Source organism: Colletotrichum spaethianum (assembly GCF_022836535.1).
Source record: "Colletotrichum spaethianum MAFF 239500 DNA, contig27, whole genome shotgun sequence".
Taxonomy (NCBI): domain Eukaryota; kingdom Fungi; phylum Ascomycota; class Sordariomycetes; order Glomerellales; family Glomerellaceae; genus Colletotrichum; species Colletotrichum spaethianum.
The window spans coordinates 220,088-239,650 of NW_026054797.1; the positions used below are offsets into that span (position 1 = coordinate 220,088).

Here is a 19,563-nt window from a genome sequence, read left to right on the forward strand (position 1 = left end):
TAGCTAAAGCAAAAGATCTATTTAGCCTACAACTAATATATTAAGTAAATTACTAAAAGATTTAATTTTATTAACTTAAAGGTATTAACTACTTTATTACTAATAGTTACACTTAAAAAGAATAACCTTTAAATAACCTTAGCTAATATAAAGCGTTTCTAGGAGAAGGTTAAATTAATTTTTTATACTATAATAATAATTTAATTTAATATTATATTTGTATATGCTTTGTTTTTATAATTCCTAATAAACCTTTTATATGTTTACTAATAAGTAGTAGACTAAGTTATTAAATACTTATATTATACTTAGTACTTAGTAATATACTTTAGTATTTTAGGGGGTATATAAGTACTACTAATTACAAGTAATACTTTGTTTATAGATAATAATAAGATATAAAGATTATCTTAAAGATATATTATTTTATTCTTTAGAGGTCTAATTTAGTAAAAGGCTACTTAGTAAAACACTATTATAACATTAATAATTAAGGCTAAGCTTCTTAGCTTTAAGTATATTATAAAAGAAACTATTACTCTTAAGTATCTTTTTTAAAATATATAACTTAAGCTTAGTAATATATAGAAGATTAATTATAATAATAATTAAATTATTTATTTTATTATAAGTAAAAGTAACTAAATTTTAATTTACTTATAGTATATTAATATTTAAAATATATAGCTTTAATAAGAATATAGTAAATGTTTATTTAATGTTATATATATATTAATAGATAATATACTAATAAATAATTTTATTAAAAACTTTATTAAAGTAAAATTTAAGTACTTTAAAATACTCCTTAACTTATAAGATATATAAATAAAGATTATATATACTAAAAAAGAGGTATTAATAGAAAAAGAATATCTATAAGCTATTTAAAATTACTATTTATAGCCTATAGGCTTTTATTCTTAGTAGAAGCCTAAGAAAGAAGTTTTTTTAGTGTTATTAACTTCTTAGAAGTATTATATATTAGTCTATAAAGAGCTAGTATATAAATACAGTTAATATAAGTATTAATTAACTAATAAGGCTATTAATTATAGCCTAAATAACGTTTACTTAACTTTTATTTATAATAGTAATAGCTATACTAAAGGTAAGACTACTAAATAAAGCTAGACTAATTAGTATATTTTTACTAAGTAGTACTAATATTATTTTATTATACTTCTATATATTATACTAAATATCTCCTTAAAAAAAGGTCTATTTAAATATAATATAGTTTTATAATATACTAATTACTTAGCTAAGGATTTATAAGAATAGTTAAAACTAAATAAATAAATATTATATATAAAAATATATACTTAAAGTTATATTATTATATTTTATAACTAAGAACTCTTAGGCTAAATAATAAAGCTTAGAACTCTTAATGATTATAATATAAAAGGTCTTATTAAGTATATAGTATTAGCACTTAAGGGTCTAGTTACCGCTTACTAGTGTTACGACCCAGGAAAGCGTTGGTTAACGTAACCACCTGGAACGAACCCACGAGGGACCAGGGGACATTCGGGCTCATGTATGCATGATCACGGCGCTTACGGGCAAGGGTCGGAACGGAAGAACTATGGACAGATCACGTGATGATAAGAAAGTGATCAAGAGATAAGGTGATCACTGGGAGCGATCACCAAGTGAGCAGCTCACCCCGGACCCACTCTAGTTGATCACCATCAACAGCATCACGATAGGGAGACATCAGTATATAGACAGGACTTGAGCCTGGGGCTCAAAGACTCTCCATAGCTCTTCAGCAATCAACTTCGTGATTCACTCTCTCATAAGTGACTCTTAGATTATCCTTCTGTTGTGAAGCTATAAAGCTATCTACGCCTAGACGTGCCTGACTGATCACCAGACACCAACAGACCAGCAAGATTACCAACAAGACTTACCTTACTGTTACCGAGTATCGACCTCAGCTGCCTATTAGCAGAAAACACCACTGTCGGATATCTGACCGTAACACTTTGATTGCTCCTGTTTAGTAAGTTGACCTTGATACTCACCAAACAGTAACGATGTCCTCCAAAGCCACCCCGACTTCATCTAGCGGATCCAAGGGAAAGGCGGTCGCACCCCCTAAACCCATGAGCTTGGACCAGGAAATGAAGGGCGCCGAATCCTCTAGCGACGAGGACGACAATGCTGAAATGGCCAAGCAACTCAAGAAGGCCCACAAGGACATCGCGGACATGCAACAGATGTTCAACAACAACGCGGCACTCCTTGACCAACTTCGGGCTGAGGTCCAGCAAACCAACAATCTCAGGGAAGAAGTTCGCACTCTCCGAGCTGCTGCCAACATCATCTCGACCCCAGTGGATGGGCGGGAAAAACTCAAGCTCAACTCCCCCACCACCTACGACGGGACCCCTGGAACGCTTAAAGGATTCTTGATACAGGTCAGGACCTACCAGACGTTTCACTCTGGCAACTTCCGTACGGAAACGGAGAGAATCATCCATGCAGGCACCTTCTTCAGAGGACGAGTCCTCTCTTGGTTCGAACCCTACCTAGAAGACTACCTGGACAGTGAGACGCTGGAGCACTGCAACCTAGAGACCCAGCAAATCTTTGGGAGCTTCGCAGGATTCGAGTACGCCTTGAAATCCTTATTCCAGGACCCAGACGAGAAACGACAAGCCGAGCGAGACTTGGCAAATCTCAAACAAACCAAGTCAGCCACCAACTACGCTGCAGAGTTCCGAAGAATCTGCGCACGACTTGATTACACCGACGACACCAAGATCTTCATGTTCTACCAAGGACTTAAGGAAGAAGTAAAAGACGAGCTATCCAAGCTCGACCGACCCAACGACTTCCTACAATACGTGGAAATCGCAGTCAGAATCGATACCAGGCTGTACGAACGGCGAAAGGAAAAAGGAGAAGCACGCCGCCCTCAGCCGAATACCAGCAAAAAGTATGTGCCGCAGGGACCTAGGAACTCGCAACCCAACTCGTACTGGCAGAACAACCAACAACACAGTAAGCCGAGCACCTCCTATGGGCAACACAGCGGACCCATGGACGTTGGTGCTGCAACCAGGAAGCCTCACCAGAACCACCGGGATCCGAAGGACTTCAAATGCTACAACTGCGAGAAGCCCGGCCACATAGCTAGAGACTGCAAACAACCTAAGCGACTCCAGAACCGACCCGTACCTGAAGGCACTAGGAAAGCCAACGTAGCAAGAAGGGAAGTTCCCCACGAACAAAGGAACTGGACCACCTGCTTCGACGACAACTGTTTAGTTCATCAAGAACTGAAAGAGCAAGCCGGATGGTACCCACAACAGCCCAAACCCAGAACTGTGGCAATCTCCCGACGAACCCAGAAAGGAGGCCACCCAGAACAAACCACGGTTCAGCAACTGGAGCAACGAAACCAACAGCTAATCACCAAGCTCATCCGAGCCAAGGAAGCTGCACAAAGCAAGGAAGACAACCCCTGTATGCCCGACACCCTGAAAGTCATCGAGGAACGACTCCAACTACGCATACAAGCCCAAGGGAACTTCCAGAAACAATGGGCACTCGAGGAGGACTTCGAGAACGCTCTCAAGGAGGAAAGGAGCATCAAACCTGGGAAGCCCACTAAGATAGTAGCCGTGGGACGGAAGCAACCACGACGACCCAGATTTTCTCCTCCAAAACTCGGGTTCAGGGAACCCACACCCCAGGAGTCGATTGAAGTACTTGGCGAGAAAACAAGCTCTGAAGAAGAACATGAGGAATCGCTTGATGAGTTCGAACCCTCGAGCAAGCTCGAAAGAAAGGCTGCCAAGCAACTCATGGATCTCAGAAGATCAAGCCAAACCTCTACGCAATCGACATCCTACAAGGATATTGAGAAGAAAACCAGGACGATTACATTCACACCATTCTCAGAAGAAGAAGAATCCTCTGACGAATCGGACCCTGGACGAGAAGTCTTCCGTGAAAGGGAAGCACAGCTCTACGAGGCCAACCAAAGCCCAACTCATTACGACCCGGACGAACCAATAGCTGCGCAAGCGAATGTCGACTTCAGCGACGACCCGATGGTCAAAAGGGCTTGGCCCACCAAAAAGGACTACCCTGAGTACCGACCACAGTACGAAAAGAATGAGGACGATCAAGAAGTCTGGTTCTATGGAACAGACGATACCGGAATCGACGGGAAACCAGTAGTATCCGTCCTAGAGGAACCTATATTCGGAGACCACGAGTACCTCGACCAAAAACACGCACGCCACACCGAAGTATTCTGGGCCGATTGCATCTACGACGAATGCCAGTTCCACCTCCAGGACAAGGAACTTAACGACTTCTTCCCTCGACGAAGGAAGCAGCAGCCGATTCCCATGATCTACCTCCACCACCAACTCGGCACATGGATAGTCAAGGAATTCAAAGCGAGCTGGTTACACATGCAACCCAGTCCGGAACACCCGGTTCTGTGCTACAACGGACTGATCAAACACTGGTCCAAATGCATGCACGACGAATGTATGATGCATTACGTAGGCAAAGCCAAAACCTGGAGAACCCAGATTAGGGAACAAACCCCCCCCGAGATAAAACCGGTGGACATGAAGGGGAAGCAAGCCCACCGACACTACTCAAAAAACTAGGGACGCCAACTGCACAGGGACAGCAGAAGGCGACACTGAGGAAGTCCCTATACCTCGCCACGACGACAGACGCCTCACACCTGGTTCTGAGCGTCTACATCGAAGGACAGCCCACTCAGGTCGTAATTGACAGTGGAGCACAAGCAAACCTGATGTCACCACGACTGGTGAATCAACGAGGAATCACATGGAGATTCAAGGAGGAACCATACACCCTGCAAAACGTGGAAGGAGAAACAGTTGAGTACGGTGGAGGCACCATTGACAGAGAAACCGCGCAACTCTCTATGGTTACCCATGACCGTCAAGAACATCTGATCTTCGACATAGCACAAATAGGAGACATGGATGTCATCCTTGGAATCCCATGGTTACGACAACACAACCCGAGCATAGATTGGAGAACAGGCCAACTCCAATGGAGAGATTCGACTGCGAGGCAGCGTTGCAAGCCGCAACCCCCGAGTGAATCAAAGCGACACAGATACGTCGCATACGTCAAAAGAATCGAGCCCACGAAGGACGAACAATTCGAACAATTCATCAACGATCAACGAGAGGAAGAACGCCTCTCTCCGATCCCAGAACAATACCGCAAGTACACCAAACTCTTTGCTGAAGAATTGGAAACCGGCTTGCCTGAACATAGCTCGTACGATCACGAGATCCCGCTCAAAGAAGGAGCACACCCGAAGTTTCACAAAATCTACGGACTGAATGAAACGGAACGCGAGGCACTTGACAAATACCTCGAAGAAAACCTACGCAAAGGTTACATCCGACCATCGACATCCCCTGCAGGATACCCAATATTGTTTGTACCAAAGAAAAATGGCAAACTACGACTCTGCGTGGATTACCGACAACTCAACGATATTACAATCAAGAACTGCTACCCGCTACCTCTTATCTCAGAATTACGAGACCAGCTGTACCACGCCAAATGGTTCACAGCCATCAACCTCAAAGGAGCCTACAACCTGATCAGGATGAAGGAAGGCGAGGAGTGGAAGACTTGCTTCCGCACCAGGAAAGGCAACTTCGAGTATCTAGTCATGCCTTTCGGACTCACCAATGCACCCGCCACCTTCCAGACAATGATCAACCACGTCCTGAGAGAATTTATAGATGTGTTCGTTGTCGTCTACCTAGACGATATACTCATCTACTCTCGTACCCCCGAGGAACACGAGAAGCACGTTCACACCGTACTCCAACGACTACAAGAAGCCAAACTACTAGTCGAACCCGAAAAGAGCGTATTCCACAGTCAACGAGTCGACTTCTTAGGATTCACCATCACACCAGGAAAGATCCGGATGGAAAATGGAAAAATCGCGGCCGTCAAGGACTGGCCCCGACCTCAAAATGTCAAGGACATCCAATCCTTTTTGGGATTCGTCAACTTTTACCGACGATTCCTCAAAGGATATTCCGCCAAAATCAACCCCCTCATCAAGCTCACCAGAAAGGACGTACCCTTCGAATGGACCGAAGAACAAGAAAAAGCCTTCGAAGAAGTCAAGCAACAAGTTTGTTCCGAACCAGTTCTGATAATCCCAGACCCAAGAAAACCCTTCGAACTGGAAACCGACGCTTCAGACTACGCCATCGGTGGACAACTCGGCCAACGCGACGATGAAGGAAAGCTACACCCTTGCGCTTTCTTCTCTCGAAAACTTAGCGGAGCCGAGCTCAATTACCAAATCCACGACAAGGAACTCATGGCAATTATCGAAGCTTTCCAAGAATGGAAACCTCAGTTATCCGGGACCAAACATGAAGTCAAGGTCTACACCGACCATAAGAACCTCACTCACTTCACCACCTCTAAAGTCCTCAACAAACGACAGATCAGATGGTCTGAATTCCTGTCAGAATTCAACTTCAGAATCATCTACGTCAAAGGATCTGAGAACGGAAGAGCTGATGCCCTAAGCCGAAGACCGGACCACGAAACCCCGGTACCAGAAGAAACCCAAGTCATCCTCAAGGAGGACAAGAACGGTGACCTTGTCCCAGCACAGAAACTCATTATGATCGGTACCCGTGTCAATACCAGCACGACTGGCAGGATGACACCTGAACAGATCATGGAGATTCATAGTGCTAGGGCCCACGGACACCAAGGAGTTACCAAAACATTTAAACGAATTCGACAACATTACGACGCACGAGTCACTCGAGCAGAAGTGGCTTCAGCAATCAAGGATTGCGACATGTGCAAGAAAAGCAAAAATAGTCCACACAAACCATACGGACAATTGCAACCACTACCAGCGCCACCAGAAGCGTGGCACTCAATCTCTTTGGACTTTATCGTCAAACTCCCCAAGTCAAAAGAACCACTCACGAAAACCTACTATGACAGCATATTGGTCATTGTCGACCGACTCACGAAATACGCATACTTCATCCCGTACTTAGAGTCAAGCACGGCAGAAGACCTAGCGTACGCGTTTTTGAAATACATCGTCAGCAACCACGGATTGCCCAAGGAAATCGTATCCGATAGAGACAAACTGTTCACATCCAAGTTTTGGAAATCCCTGATTTCGCAACTAGGAGCTGATCACAAGCTATCGACCGCTTTTCACCCACAAACCGATGGACAAACCGAACGAATCAACCAGATACTGGAACAGTATCTACGATGTTATGTCAACTACGACCAAGACAATTGGGTACCATTGCTTCCAATGGCCCAATTCGCCTATAACAGTGCTATAGGAGAAAGCACACTGAACTCCCCATTCTACCTGAATTACGGATTCGAGCCTACGGCATATGGAGAACCTCGACAGGGACCACGAGCACTAAAGGCTGTGGCAGATTACAACAAATTACGAGAAATCCAAGAGAATGCCACCAAAGATCTCGAATTTGTCAGGGCACGAATGAAGAAATACGCCAACACATCAAGGGTTGAGGGACCAACCTTTGAAGAGGAAGATAGCGCGTATCTTCTGCGACGCAACATCAAAACGAAAAGACCAAGTGACAAATTGGACTACAAAAAACTTGGACCTTTCAAAATCATTCAGAAAATCTCAGACGTCAACTTCAAACTCGACTTACCAGACACAATGAAGATACATCCAGTTTTTCATATCGCACTGCTTGAACCAGCACCGCGAGGATCAAACACCAACGACTGCATCATCGTGGAACCAAACGAACCGGAGTACGAAGTCGAACGAATCATTGACGAGCGAGAGGAAAACGGAGAAACACAATATCTTATTAAATGGAAAGGATACGGACACGAGGACAATTCATGGGAGCCAGTCAAGAACCTCCAACACTCCCAGCAACTCCTTCAGGACTATCGCGAGTCCCAGAACCCTCAGCCACGAAACCCTCAACAGGCAGCTCACCGAAGGACTGCCAGGACGGATCGCTAGGATCAAAAGACTCAAGGAAGGACAGGTCAATTGCACCAAAACCACCACTAGCCTGTACCTCGTGAACCGCCTCAACCACCGGATCGACGGGCGAATCCGCAGGCCACTCAGCAGCGGCCTCACGACCCCTCTTGAAAATCATCCGTTTCTCTTTACGTAAACGATCGAGCCGGGCAAGAGACGCATCCATCTCCGCCTGCGCAAGACGGAACAGTTCTGCTTGCTTTCGCAGTAACTCCGCCTTCTGACGAAGCAACTCTTCCTCCTGCTCTTCAGCCTTATCCAGACGATCGGCTTCATTCAGCAAACGATCCACTACGATCATTAGAAAGCCACACACCTCGGAACCACGAAAAACACTCACATTCGCAAATCGCATTATCATCCCCATCACAAGAGCGACCCCGGCGAGTACACTCTTGACACTTCTGGAAACCCGCAAGCATCTTGCAACGGATCCCCTTGGAACGACACCAACTACACGGCATTTCGATTTCAATTCCGTGTTCACGAATCCTCAAGGAATCCGCGAGACGGCGCTTGGTGGAAGAAGCCTTGCCAGATTTAAGAGTGTCTGACTCTGCCGCATTAGTCACCAACGACATGGTGGAAGAAAGATGAGAATGAGATAAACCCAGGGACAGCCCGCGGCGGGAACCCACTTACCTATATAGGTCTAAGGGGCTAGACCTTTGGAGGGGAGACCTGATGTTACGACCCAGGAAAGCGTTGGTTAACGTAACCACCTGGAACGAACCCACGAGGGACCAGGGGACATTCGGGCTCATGTATGCATGATCACGGCGCTTACGGGCAAGGGTCGGAACGGAAGAACTATGGACAGATCACGTGATGATAAGAAAGTGATCAAGAGATAAGGTGATCACTGGGAGCGATCACCAAGTGAGCAGCTCACCCCGGACCCACTCTAGTTGATCACCATCAACAGCATCACGATAGGGAGACATCAGTATATAGACAGGACTTGAGCCTGGGGCTCAAAGACTCTCCATAGCTCTTCAGCAATCAACTTCGTGATTCACTCTCTCATAAGTGACTCTTAGATTATCCTTCTGTTGTGAAGCTATAAAGCTATCTACGCCTAGACGTGCCTGACTGATCACCAGACACCAACAGACCAGCAAGATTACCAACAAGACTTACCTTACTGTTACCGAGTATCGACCTCAGCTGCCTATTAGCAGAAAACACCACTGTCGGATATCTGACCGTAACAACTAGTACACATTAACCTAAAAAGTTACTATATAGTACGCTCTAAATGCACTATAGGCACTTAAAGTCTCTTTAGAAAGTAAGCTTTAAGGTCTTAGCGTATACCTTTTCCTCCTTCTCCTTATCCTTTTTCTTCTCCTTTATCTTCTTTCTTAGTATAAACCTAAAAATAGTTATCTTTATTTAATAAAATTAGTAAGAAGTTTAAGTTAAATAGAAAAAGTATAATATACTAGCTAGCTACTAATTATAAAAGGCCTTTAAAACTATATTAAAGTAGGCTTAAGTACTAAGGAAAGGAAGTAACTTTAAATTATTCTTATCTTTACCTATAGTACCTATAGAGAGGTTAGCTAAAAAAAGAGGCTATAAGCTATCTTTTTTAGTGTTAACTTCCCTGCTACTATAGCCTCTAGTAAGAAAAGTCTATTCTTATATGTTAATACTACTTAAGATATAAAGGACCTAAAAAAAAGATAAATATATAAAAAGAAAAGAGACTATAAGCTAGTTACTAGGGGGATTAGAAGAGCTACTACTCTCCTTATTACCTCTATATACTTTATTACGCCTTTTAAGTTAAGCTATATATACTATAGTAGTATAAGTATATATAATAGCCTTCTTATTAGATTTTAGAGGTATCTATTCTTAAACATTAATATTATATAAAAAGCTTATAATATAAGTAAATATATATATATATAATAAAAATAATAATATTTTAAACGTATAATTATTATTATTATAAATAAATAAAAAAGAAAAAAAAAAGCCTTTTTATTAAGCTAAAAAAAATAATATTATTAAAAAAAAAATACTTAACTTAATAATTAATTAGCTAATTAAAAGCTATTAATCTAATTAAATTATTTAAAAGTAATAAAATAAAAAAAAGTAGTTTTTTTATTATTAATAACTAAATATAATATTATATAACTATTTCTTTTATATCTATTACTTTAAAAATAAATATTTATATTTTTATTTATTTTTTTAAAGTAATTCTTTTATATATAGCTATTATTAAATATATAATAGTTAAAATCTATTAATTTATCTAAGGGAGTATATTATAATACCCTTATACGTATTACGTAGCCTTGTGAGATTTGCGCCAGGCCTAGATTAACTATTAGTCTAGTCTCTTCGTGCAGATCCACTACGCAGGATACGTATTTATTCGTTTCAGACAAAGCAATCCTGCACATAGAAATCTAAGCCGTTTTCCTTATGTCTTTTCCACCCTAAGTGGTGACTCTACGACAAAAGGCTTGTTGAGACGAAAAACAATATCTTGGTTGTGTCTTGACAAAGAAAATTCAAGGTGCCTGCATCCAGTCAATCTGTGCTCTTCCCACTTCTTGAGTCCCTTCATCTATGTCAGAACAGCAAATGCTGCCCTAGCCTTAACTTCATCCTCAAGCAACATCTTCATTGTTTCCTTGTAGGGCCCCGTCATTCGCTGCTGCCGCCAAGACGTCTTCCTATGATCTTGACTTCTTCTCCTCCATAGTCTCGCAACAGCTCCATCACTCGCTGGCCACACCGCTCATTTCCTGCTGCTGCCTTAATGATGTCTTCCGTAATCTTAACTTTATCACTTCCCAGCCCCATCCGTTATACCCTGCTGCTGCCTTAACAACGTCTTCTGTAATCTTAACTTCTTCTCCTTGTCGGTCAAGCAATAGCTCCATCACTCGCTGGCCACACCGCTCATTTCCTGCTGCTGCCTTAACAACGTCTTCCGTAATCTTGACTTCTTCTCCTCGTTGCTCAAGCAACAGGTCTATCACATCCTTGCCACACTCCTCATTCCCTGCTGCTGCCTTAACAACGTCTTCCGTAATCTTGACTTCTTCTCCTCGTTGCTCAAGCAACAGGTCCATCACTTTCCAGCCCCATCCCTTATACCCTGCTGCTGCCTTAACAACGTCTTCCGTAATCTTAACTTCTTCTCCTCGTTGCTCAAGCAATAGCTCTATCACTTCCCCACCACACCACTTATTCCCTGCTGCTGCCTTAACAACGTCTTCTGTAATCTTAACTTCTTCTCCTCGTTCATCAAGCAACCACTTCATTACTTTCTGACCCCAACTTTGATTCCCTGCTACTGCCTTAAGAACTTCTTCTGTAATCTTGACTTCTTCTCCTCGTTGCTCAAGCAATAGGTCTATCACATCCTTGCCACACCCCTCATTCCCTGCTGCTGCCTTAATAACGTCTTCTGTAATCTTGACTTCTTCTCCTCGTTGCTTAAGCAACAGGTTCATCACTTGCCCGCCCCACCACTTATTCCCTGCTGCTGCCTTGATAACGTCTTCTGTAACCTTGACTTCCTTTCCCAACTGATTCAACAATAAACCAACGATTTTGTATATGCTTTCGTCATCGAAATAAAGACTCTCTTCTGTTGCCTCCTCTCCGTCCGTTTGTTCATATAGCAATGTCTCAAGCCTGAAACGACCACTGGCAACGAGTCGTACTGATTCCATTGTGTTCGTCGTCTGTCTGCCATCTTCATTGAAGACAAGAACCGTAACTACTGCATCCGACTTGTTTCCTAGATCTATCGAATTAGCTTCAGGATCTAGATTGTAAGGCCACACTCTTAAGATGACAGCCCTTCTTCCCCGCCCACTGGGCTTCCCTTTCTGTCTTTCCTCATTTGAGTGTTTCAGCAGGAACTCAGCACATGCCCACTCCCCATTCTCGATTGCCCATTTCCAAGCCTCGATGTTCTCGATCTCAATGTTGAGATCCGCTCTTAGCTTCACAAGTAAGCCCGCCGCACGCATTTGGCGCCTTAATAGTGCAGCAGCCAAGGGGGTGTGTCCCTTCCCATTAACCTCGTTAATCTTAGCTTTGTGCTCCAAAAGTAGTTCAATCGCGTCCTCGTGCCCGTTCTCGGCAGCCCAGTGTAAGGGCGAGCGTCTACTCTCATCGTAGTCGTGCGGTTTCACACGAGGGTCATCTAATAATACGCGCATTGCAGGCATATGGCCTCCTGCAGAAGCATATGAAAGAGGGGTCCGTCTGAGCGAATCTGGCGCTATTGGAAAGGCCTGATTCTTCATCAATATCTCCACAACGTCGGCATTTCCATGTTCAGCAGCGTAGCTTAGCGGAGTTCGTCCCGAGTTGTCTTCAGAGTCAATCGCCGAACCAATATCCACCGCTGCTTTAACAATTTCCGGCCAACCTTGCTGAGATGCCCAGGATAGAACTGTACGGCCCTCATCATCTCGAGATGAAAGTTCCGTCACCCAACTAATCGACCAGAGTGTTTCTGTTCTGTCGCCTCTTGATAGTGCGGCAAAAAGGTCTTGAGCTGTTGCTGGTGGGGACTTGGCCGCTTCCCTTTTCTCAAGCTCAACGTAGCGATTCGAAATGTCCGCAAGTGCGTTGCTAGCCGATTGATTCCTCATCCAGGAAATTCCTCGACGTGCAAACTGTTTTTCGGGCTCATCTTTCCAGAAAAGTGCGTTCCAGTAGAGTTCGCCCAATTCTAGCATAGTTGTTTCCAAGGCGTGACTCTCCTGCTTGCCCCCTAATTTGCTTGCGGTTTCCCAAGCCCATCTAAGAATATCCTCAGCCTCCTGAAATCTTCCTCTCCTTCTCGAGCTTTCGGCCTCGCTGTAAACATCCGGGAGAACCTCAGCAGCAGACGGCAGCTTGGATCGATATCGCAGCGTTGGAAGGATGACCGAGAACGCATCTTGCATGGAGCCAAGGCTGCTGTCTTTGAAGCACTCCACAAGACCAGATACTATTTCATTCACGAGGTAAAACCCTCTGCTCCCCTTCGACCATTTTGTTTGTCCCTCAACTGAGTTATGGAACTCCGCGGTGGCACAAAGGAATGATTGATATATGTCCTGGGCGCAAGCGGTAGAAATTGAGTGGTTGAGAGTGGTTGTCAAGGCGAGCGTCTTGGTCGATGAATCATCCAGAGTTGTCATTGCGGTGAACTGCCAGCCGAATAATCGCCCTAGTGATTGCTTTGGAAAAAGAACGGGTGTACTTTGTGTTCCGGGTGGATTGCAAATCATTCCGTCCTCCTTTTTCTCCCATACAGCATCTGGACCGAGTTCCATGCCATCTCTTATGACCGTCAACGTCCTCGACGTCAAGAAAGGAAAGTCATCGGTCCAAAACTGCATGTCTCGTGTTGCGCGGTCCAATTCCTCTTGAGTGGCTCCAATAGCCATAATCCGAAAAGCTGGTACTTCCGACGCTTCTGACACCTTGAAGTTGAATTCATCGTCCTTCTCCATCCGCGGGTCTGAGATTATGGACCACGTCCACAGGCCTATTGCAGCTTCGAGATGTTGCTGATTCACATTCCATTCCGTAGGCGGTCCGCTCTTCCGCAGAAGTGGTATGGGAAAGGAGACCTTTTTGACGCTGGGACCGGACTCTGAGTCACAGTATTCTGCCGTATGCAGGTCCCAACGGAGGTCTCGATCTCGATCTTGCTCCGTTGGGAAGAGAATCTTGATGCTAGACTCAATTGCATTCTTCAGCTGTTGAGCAAGCTGTCGTGAAGGGACCAGGCGATCGTCCCATGCAGTTGATACCCTTGATTTAACAAACCTCGACTGACTCGTCAATTCTGCCAACCGGGATCGGTAATAGAATGTTTTTACAGCCAATTCTATTCGTGGTCGTGATCTTGGGGTCCTCATGGTTTTCTTATTGATTTCCCTTCCTTTTCCAGAACTGGGTTTAGATGATTTTTCGAAGAGGCCATCGTTGTTGTCTTTGTCGTCGCCATCTTTACTGTCTTCGACGTCACCCGAAGAGTGAGGCACCGTAGGTGGGCCAGTGACGACCCAGCTGAAAAACTTGTTCTTGTCTTGTTCATCTTTACCCATTCGCAAGGCAAGCCAGTCTAACTCATGGCCTTCAACTTCATCAGGACGGTTGTGTAGGAGGTTGTCTTGTTTGCGGAAACGCTGTGTCCTCAATAGGGCGCGGATGATGCTAACAACCAGAATCGCTCCAAGCTGGACAACAGAGACAGCCGAGTGCATTGCCCTCAGGCCGACAAACTGGACGATAAAGCCGGACATTGTTGTGAAAGTAGCAAGCCAGACTCTCCATTCGTCTTTGGGCTGCTGGGGTGTCTTCCACGATGTGATGTATTGGTCTCTTGGAGTCGATGAGTCGTCGAATAAGAATGGGTCGAAGGTTTGATCGCCGATGATTTGGTTTCCTGGCTGAACCACATAGATAGTTGAAGGAGATGAACTTCTGCTTCCAGTAATATTCTCGTCTTCGTTGTCCTTACTGCTGCTCTTTTGCTTGCGGAACACTCTCTCCTTTGTGCTGTTTTCCACCAAGAGTGCGCAGTGGAACATTCCGCCGCATAGCATTATGGTTCCAAGAAACATCAGGGGAAAGGCCCAAGTAGGAGGTATGTCATCTTCCTTTTTCCAACCCCATAATGTGACAAGACCCCCAAACACTAACACTGAAGCCTGCGCGAGAAATGCAGCAATGGCTGCCAGCCATGGGACAAATCCGCGCAGCCTTCTTATCCCGATGTTGAAGGAAAGGTTGGGATTTGGAGCAAAGTTTTTATCATCTGTGTTGTGGCCAGATGCGCAGCTCTCGGCTTCCGGATCATTTCTAGATTGTTTTCCAACTTCTCTCCATCCGGCATTCTCAGCAGACGTCGTTTCGATGTATTCGCGAAAGGAGTAAATGCCGCATTTGGACGGCGTTTGGTCACCAGAAAACTCTTTGTTGGCTGCCTCGCGATCGTGAACAATCTCGAGGATTTTGGGGCGTCCGAATACCCGGACGATCGCCCCGTTGTGGTAGAGTTCGCAGACGTCACGGCTCGTGGACGAGCACAGCTCTGCTTCTGCAACCCCCCGCCCTCTTGCGCTCGACCGATGAAGGCGCGCAAGGAAGGAGCGCCGCACACGCGAATCGCGGACACAATTGCCGTAATGACGCCTAATGGGGCCATTGCGAAGATAAAATTATCCCATCTCGTCGTCGATTCGCTCAGGAACTGCTTCGTGACTTCTTCGCCGAACAGCGCAAGGAGGGGCGCAAGATCTGTGGCTAAATTGTTGGCGAAGTCGTCCCACGCATCTGCCTGCGCAGTTCCAACCACGCATAGTTGGAGCAGGCAAAATCTAACAGCGCTGAGATGACGCATGGTTGCTAAGATAAATAACAGTGTGCGTTGAACAATAGTGTGGTATAACACCTCTTGCTTTGTCTTGATGAAAGGGATGGACTAAGAATGAACTACGGGGCGTACTCTAGCATTTTTGCATCAATCCGGAATATGGCTCATAAGCAACAACGGAAATGGGTTTGCACGTGTCGTAGCCCTCATGCTCTTGGTGCTGTTGGTACAGACAACTCAGAGTTCGCTACGCGACGAATCGTTTGCCACGGCCAGATGTCACAACTTGACATGTTCTTCTGATTGTTTTCGCATGAGGTATTACCTAGAAGGACTCGAATCGCTGCATGCTACGGAGTGATACGGCAAAGCCTGACCAGTATTATCGGGTTATGCTCGAAAAGACGACGCGAGACCACAGAATTAGTCTTCTTGCATGCTGCATGATGCAGGCTCGCAGACGGTGAAGGCTCAATCGTTACACTCGGTTTGCCTGCTTCAAATGAGTGGTCGCTCGCCAACCCATGTCATGATTGTTGTGCATACAAATGCAACTGGTGGTTTCGCTCACATAATTAAATGCTTTTCGCACGTAACATATGCAACATTCCTTATTCCAGTCGCAGTTGATGTGAACACGCAAGCATGGCCGCTGCATGGCAACAGCTAGTCAGAGCCCCAAGTGCATATCAATTTCAGTTCATTGTACTTTTGGGTCACCTATTTTGCCTATTTCGAGGTCAGTTGCAAAGTCGCCGCTGCAGCAATCACATCCACAATTGGGACAGCGGTTCATTCCGTGAGTTATTTTCTCATCAAATCATTTAGACGAAACAGGACTGGCGTAACGAGAATGTCCAAGGATGGTTCATGTTTATGGACGGAGGTTCATGTTGGGTTTACATCCTTATCCAATCATATGAGAGGAACGTGATCTGCATGCCGAGAATATCCAGGGCAGACTCATCAAGCCCGTGGGCAGTAGAGATAACTTAAATCTATACTAAGCCACAAGCTTCAAACATCATGCTCCTCCTTTCTGACACTATTTAAAAGGTGATGCTCACTGAAATATCATGCTTCGACATCAATTTTTACTATGGCTGCCACATTGCCTAAGACATCTCCCCTGTTGCAAGTACATCGTTGGGTACTACTGACACGGCCTAGGGACGACATATCGACCCACCGTGAGCTTTCTTCCTATTGACTTAATTTACAGGATCTTCATTAAAGAGGTATTATAATTTACCTGAGCCATCAAGAACAAATGAGAAAGTTTTTGGTAAGCCAACAGTACGTACAATCTATGTTCTTGCATGCCAATGGTTAAATGTCCGGTGGGATGACGAACGGCATACGATTGAACTGTAGTTCAATCGTAAGGGGAACACAGTTTATGTTCCTTCCTTCTATAATACAAGCATTTCCCCGCTTGTGCCTCTCATTATTAGAAACCTCTGCCAGTCGTGAATACAGGCTGCACACGACCTTGGCATGCAAGCCTCAGTGTGTAAACCTATAGACTTTGTGGATTGAGTTGACTCTTCTCTACTCCGTCACATACTCGGTTCTGCAGGCTCATCCGGTTTCCAACTCGTGGGTCGAGGCCAAAGTATTGTGCTGATACAGTGATACCTGAATCCGTCGCTCGCAGCCTGTTAGAAGCACAGCCACCATGAAGCCTTACCACAACCCGCTGCCCGCCTCATCCTCGTCCCTCGCGCCGAAATAGCCGGGAATAATCATAAACTAGAGCTCGATGCCATCACAGAATATCTACTAGGATTTTAGTCTTCCAAAAAGGAGGCAATCATGTGTCCCTATCCGCAAGGGATTCTGCTATCCGCCGGTGTCGCAAGGCGGCTTCGCCGAATCACGCACTTGGCTGCGCAAACTCCACGGCAGACTCTGGGTCAAGAACCTTTTTACTCGAGGTGCAGGGGCGTCGACTGACGCACCGGTCAGTACCGAGAGCCAACTATGTTGATGTGCGACGCTCTCGCCACAAACTAGTTCGAACCAGACACAGACTACATCGCCCAGAGTCTTTCCTCCCGCAGCATCGGCTAGTGCTTCCAGGCTTCAAACTATAAGGATGACATCTTCCCTACTCACAGGGCTAAGCGTAGCCAAGAAGCTGCGTTACAACGAGATCACAGAGAGGACCCACGCCGCCAATGCCGAGGCGTCCGTTGTGGAGTCCGACAAGGGCACCGAAGTCGGGGCCGGTGCGGGTGGGGCGACGAGCACAAAGCGGAGGTTGACGTGAACGGCATCGTGACGGACTTCCGGACGAGTCAGTGCGCATACTCACCGGCGCCGCGGAATCTCTTCGACAACAAGAAGAAGCTGGTTGGCGCGAACTGACTGTAGAAAGCCAGATGCAGAGTGAGGGTGATGGAGAGATTGAAATGCCTCGGCTGACGTATGAGCAAGTGTCTACCAAAAAGGTAGACGACGCACAGAAGGAAGCTGAGCCATCGGGGGGTTAGTACAAGTGATGGGCCGTCATAGCCGAATTGAAAGGTTGTTTGGTCCAAGCGACTGTCTGATATGAAGAATCGTACCAAACTGTTATGTTGGGATGAGCATCGGGCCAATATCGGGATTGAACGCCGCGCGAAGGGAAGTCTCCTAAACGACATGATACTTTTTCTTCCCACACACCATGATCGCAAAAATAGCAAACGCAAGGCTGGACATGGGGCTAAGGTCATCGAGAACACACTTCTTTCATGGCGTCGACATCTCATCTCAAGGAAAGTATACAGACCTACACCTTTCGCTCACTTCGAGGTTCGAGTTTCATGTTCGCGCTCCCAGCAAAGAGGGCGTCTCAGCAGAGTTTGCACGCTAACCTCCAAGTTCAGACGCTCTTCCCCTCTCCGTTCCATCGACAGCGAGCGTCTAAGTGATTGAGTTGGGAATCGCGGCTCTGCATATCATCCGAGCTTCTCGGACTCCAAACCCTCGCCCGACGGACCCTGAACCCCCGCGGCGTCACGGAGGAACGCCCTTGTCCGTTGGGCACACTCCCCGCGCCTTCGCCCGGGCCTCAAATGCACTGAGTCTTCCCCGTCCCTCGTGGTGAGACCGTCGCGGAAGCTTCAAGTGACGGAAGGCTGCCACAGTAACGGGACGTGGCTGAGGGTGTTGGGTCAAACAAACCTGCTCCTGCGCGATTGCGACTTAAAAACTTACCGGAAGCTTTCTCCCCCCGCACCTCGTGGAAATCTCGAGAACTAGCGCGATTATGAGGGTTGGACATGATTGAAGTTCGCCCGTCGCGTTGCAAGAGTCAGAGTGCTGACAGTTGTTGACCGCCTCAGTCAGTTCGGTTCCGACGTGGTTTGAGAAGTTCAGACGACGAAAAAGTGGGTGCGAGACCTGCGCGCGCGCCTTGGTTGACTCGCGCGAGTAGATAGACACGTCCGGAACCCCGTAACCACAGCCTTCCAAGCAAACGGTAGGTTTTCTACGAATCGCCAGTTTTGGAGGTTTTGTGGAAAGAAGGTGGCCGAAAGGAATACAGCCCTTGGATAGGTGTAACATAAAGGAAGCCATCTGTGCGAATTAATAGAGCGCTTAGTACTACATGGTCCATGGTACCTCCCGTTTTGAAAACGATTCATCCCCTGGCAGTAACCACCTATTTACCTAGGGCCTCCTGGTTGATTCTGGTTTTGGCTAGCAGGCTCCCCAATCAATACATTTTCAGCAACTCCTTCTTTAGGTTGAAATAATCTGTATCTTTTGTGTAAACCTCGACTGTGGATACTTGCAGGAGCGGGAAGTCATCAACATACAGGTCAAGGAGAAGAATTTGAAAAGCCACAAAGCATCGTTATTTCATCGTGACACTACCTACGTAGCAGTATAATACATAAGGAAACTCCCCAAACATATCCACAGGATATCATGTAAAGGATCAGAAAGAAAATGATACAAGAGTGAAGCAGAGACATTGCTAGACTCGGTCCCCCAAACTGGTACCCCCTTCGATGACCCGGCGTACCATGCCCCTGGCAGGTTGCGACCCATCGAAACTAAGTCAAAAAAATATGGTCTCCTTGTTGCCTCGTAGTGTCGCAGACTACTCCCCCGATGCTCTCCAAAGTGCCAAAGCACT

General features: G+C 45.7%; 1 protein-coding gene across 1 annotated transcript; it reads left to right on the forward strand.

Moving 5' to 3' along the window:
* Positions 1 to 3,482: 3,482 nt before the first annotated feature.
* ColSpa_09224 (uncharacterized protein) lies at positions 3,483 to 4,643 on the forward strand (the record flags this gene model as incomplete). The annotated part of the gene is made up of 1 exon (XM_049275436.1): positions 3,483 to 4,643. The coding sequence occupies one exon, from the start codon at positions 3,483 to 3,485 to the stop codon at positions 4,641 to 4,643; it is 1,161 nt and encodes a 386-aa protein (XP_049131393.1).
* Positions 4,644 to 19,563: the final 14,920 nt, after the last annotated feature.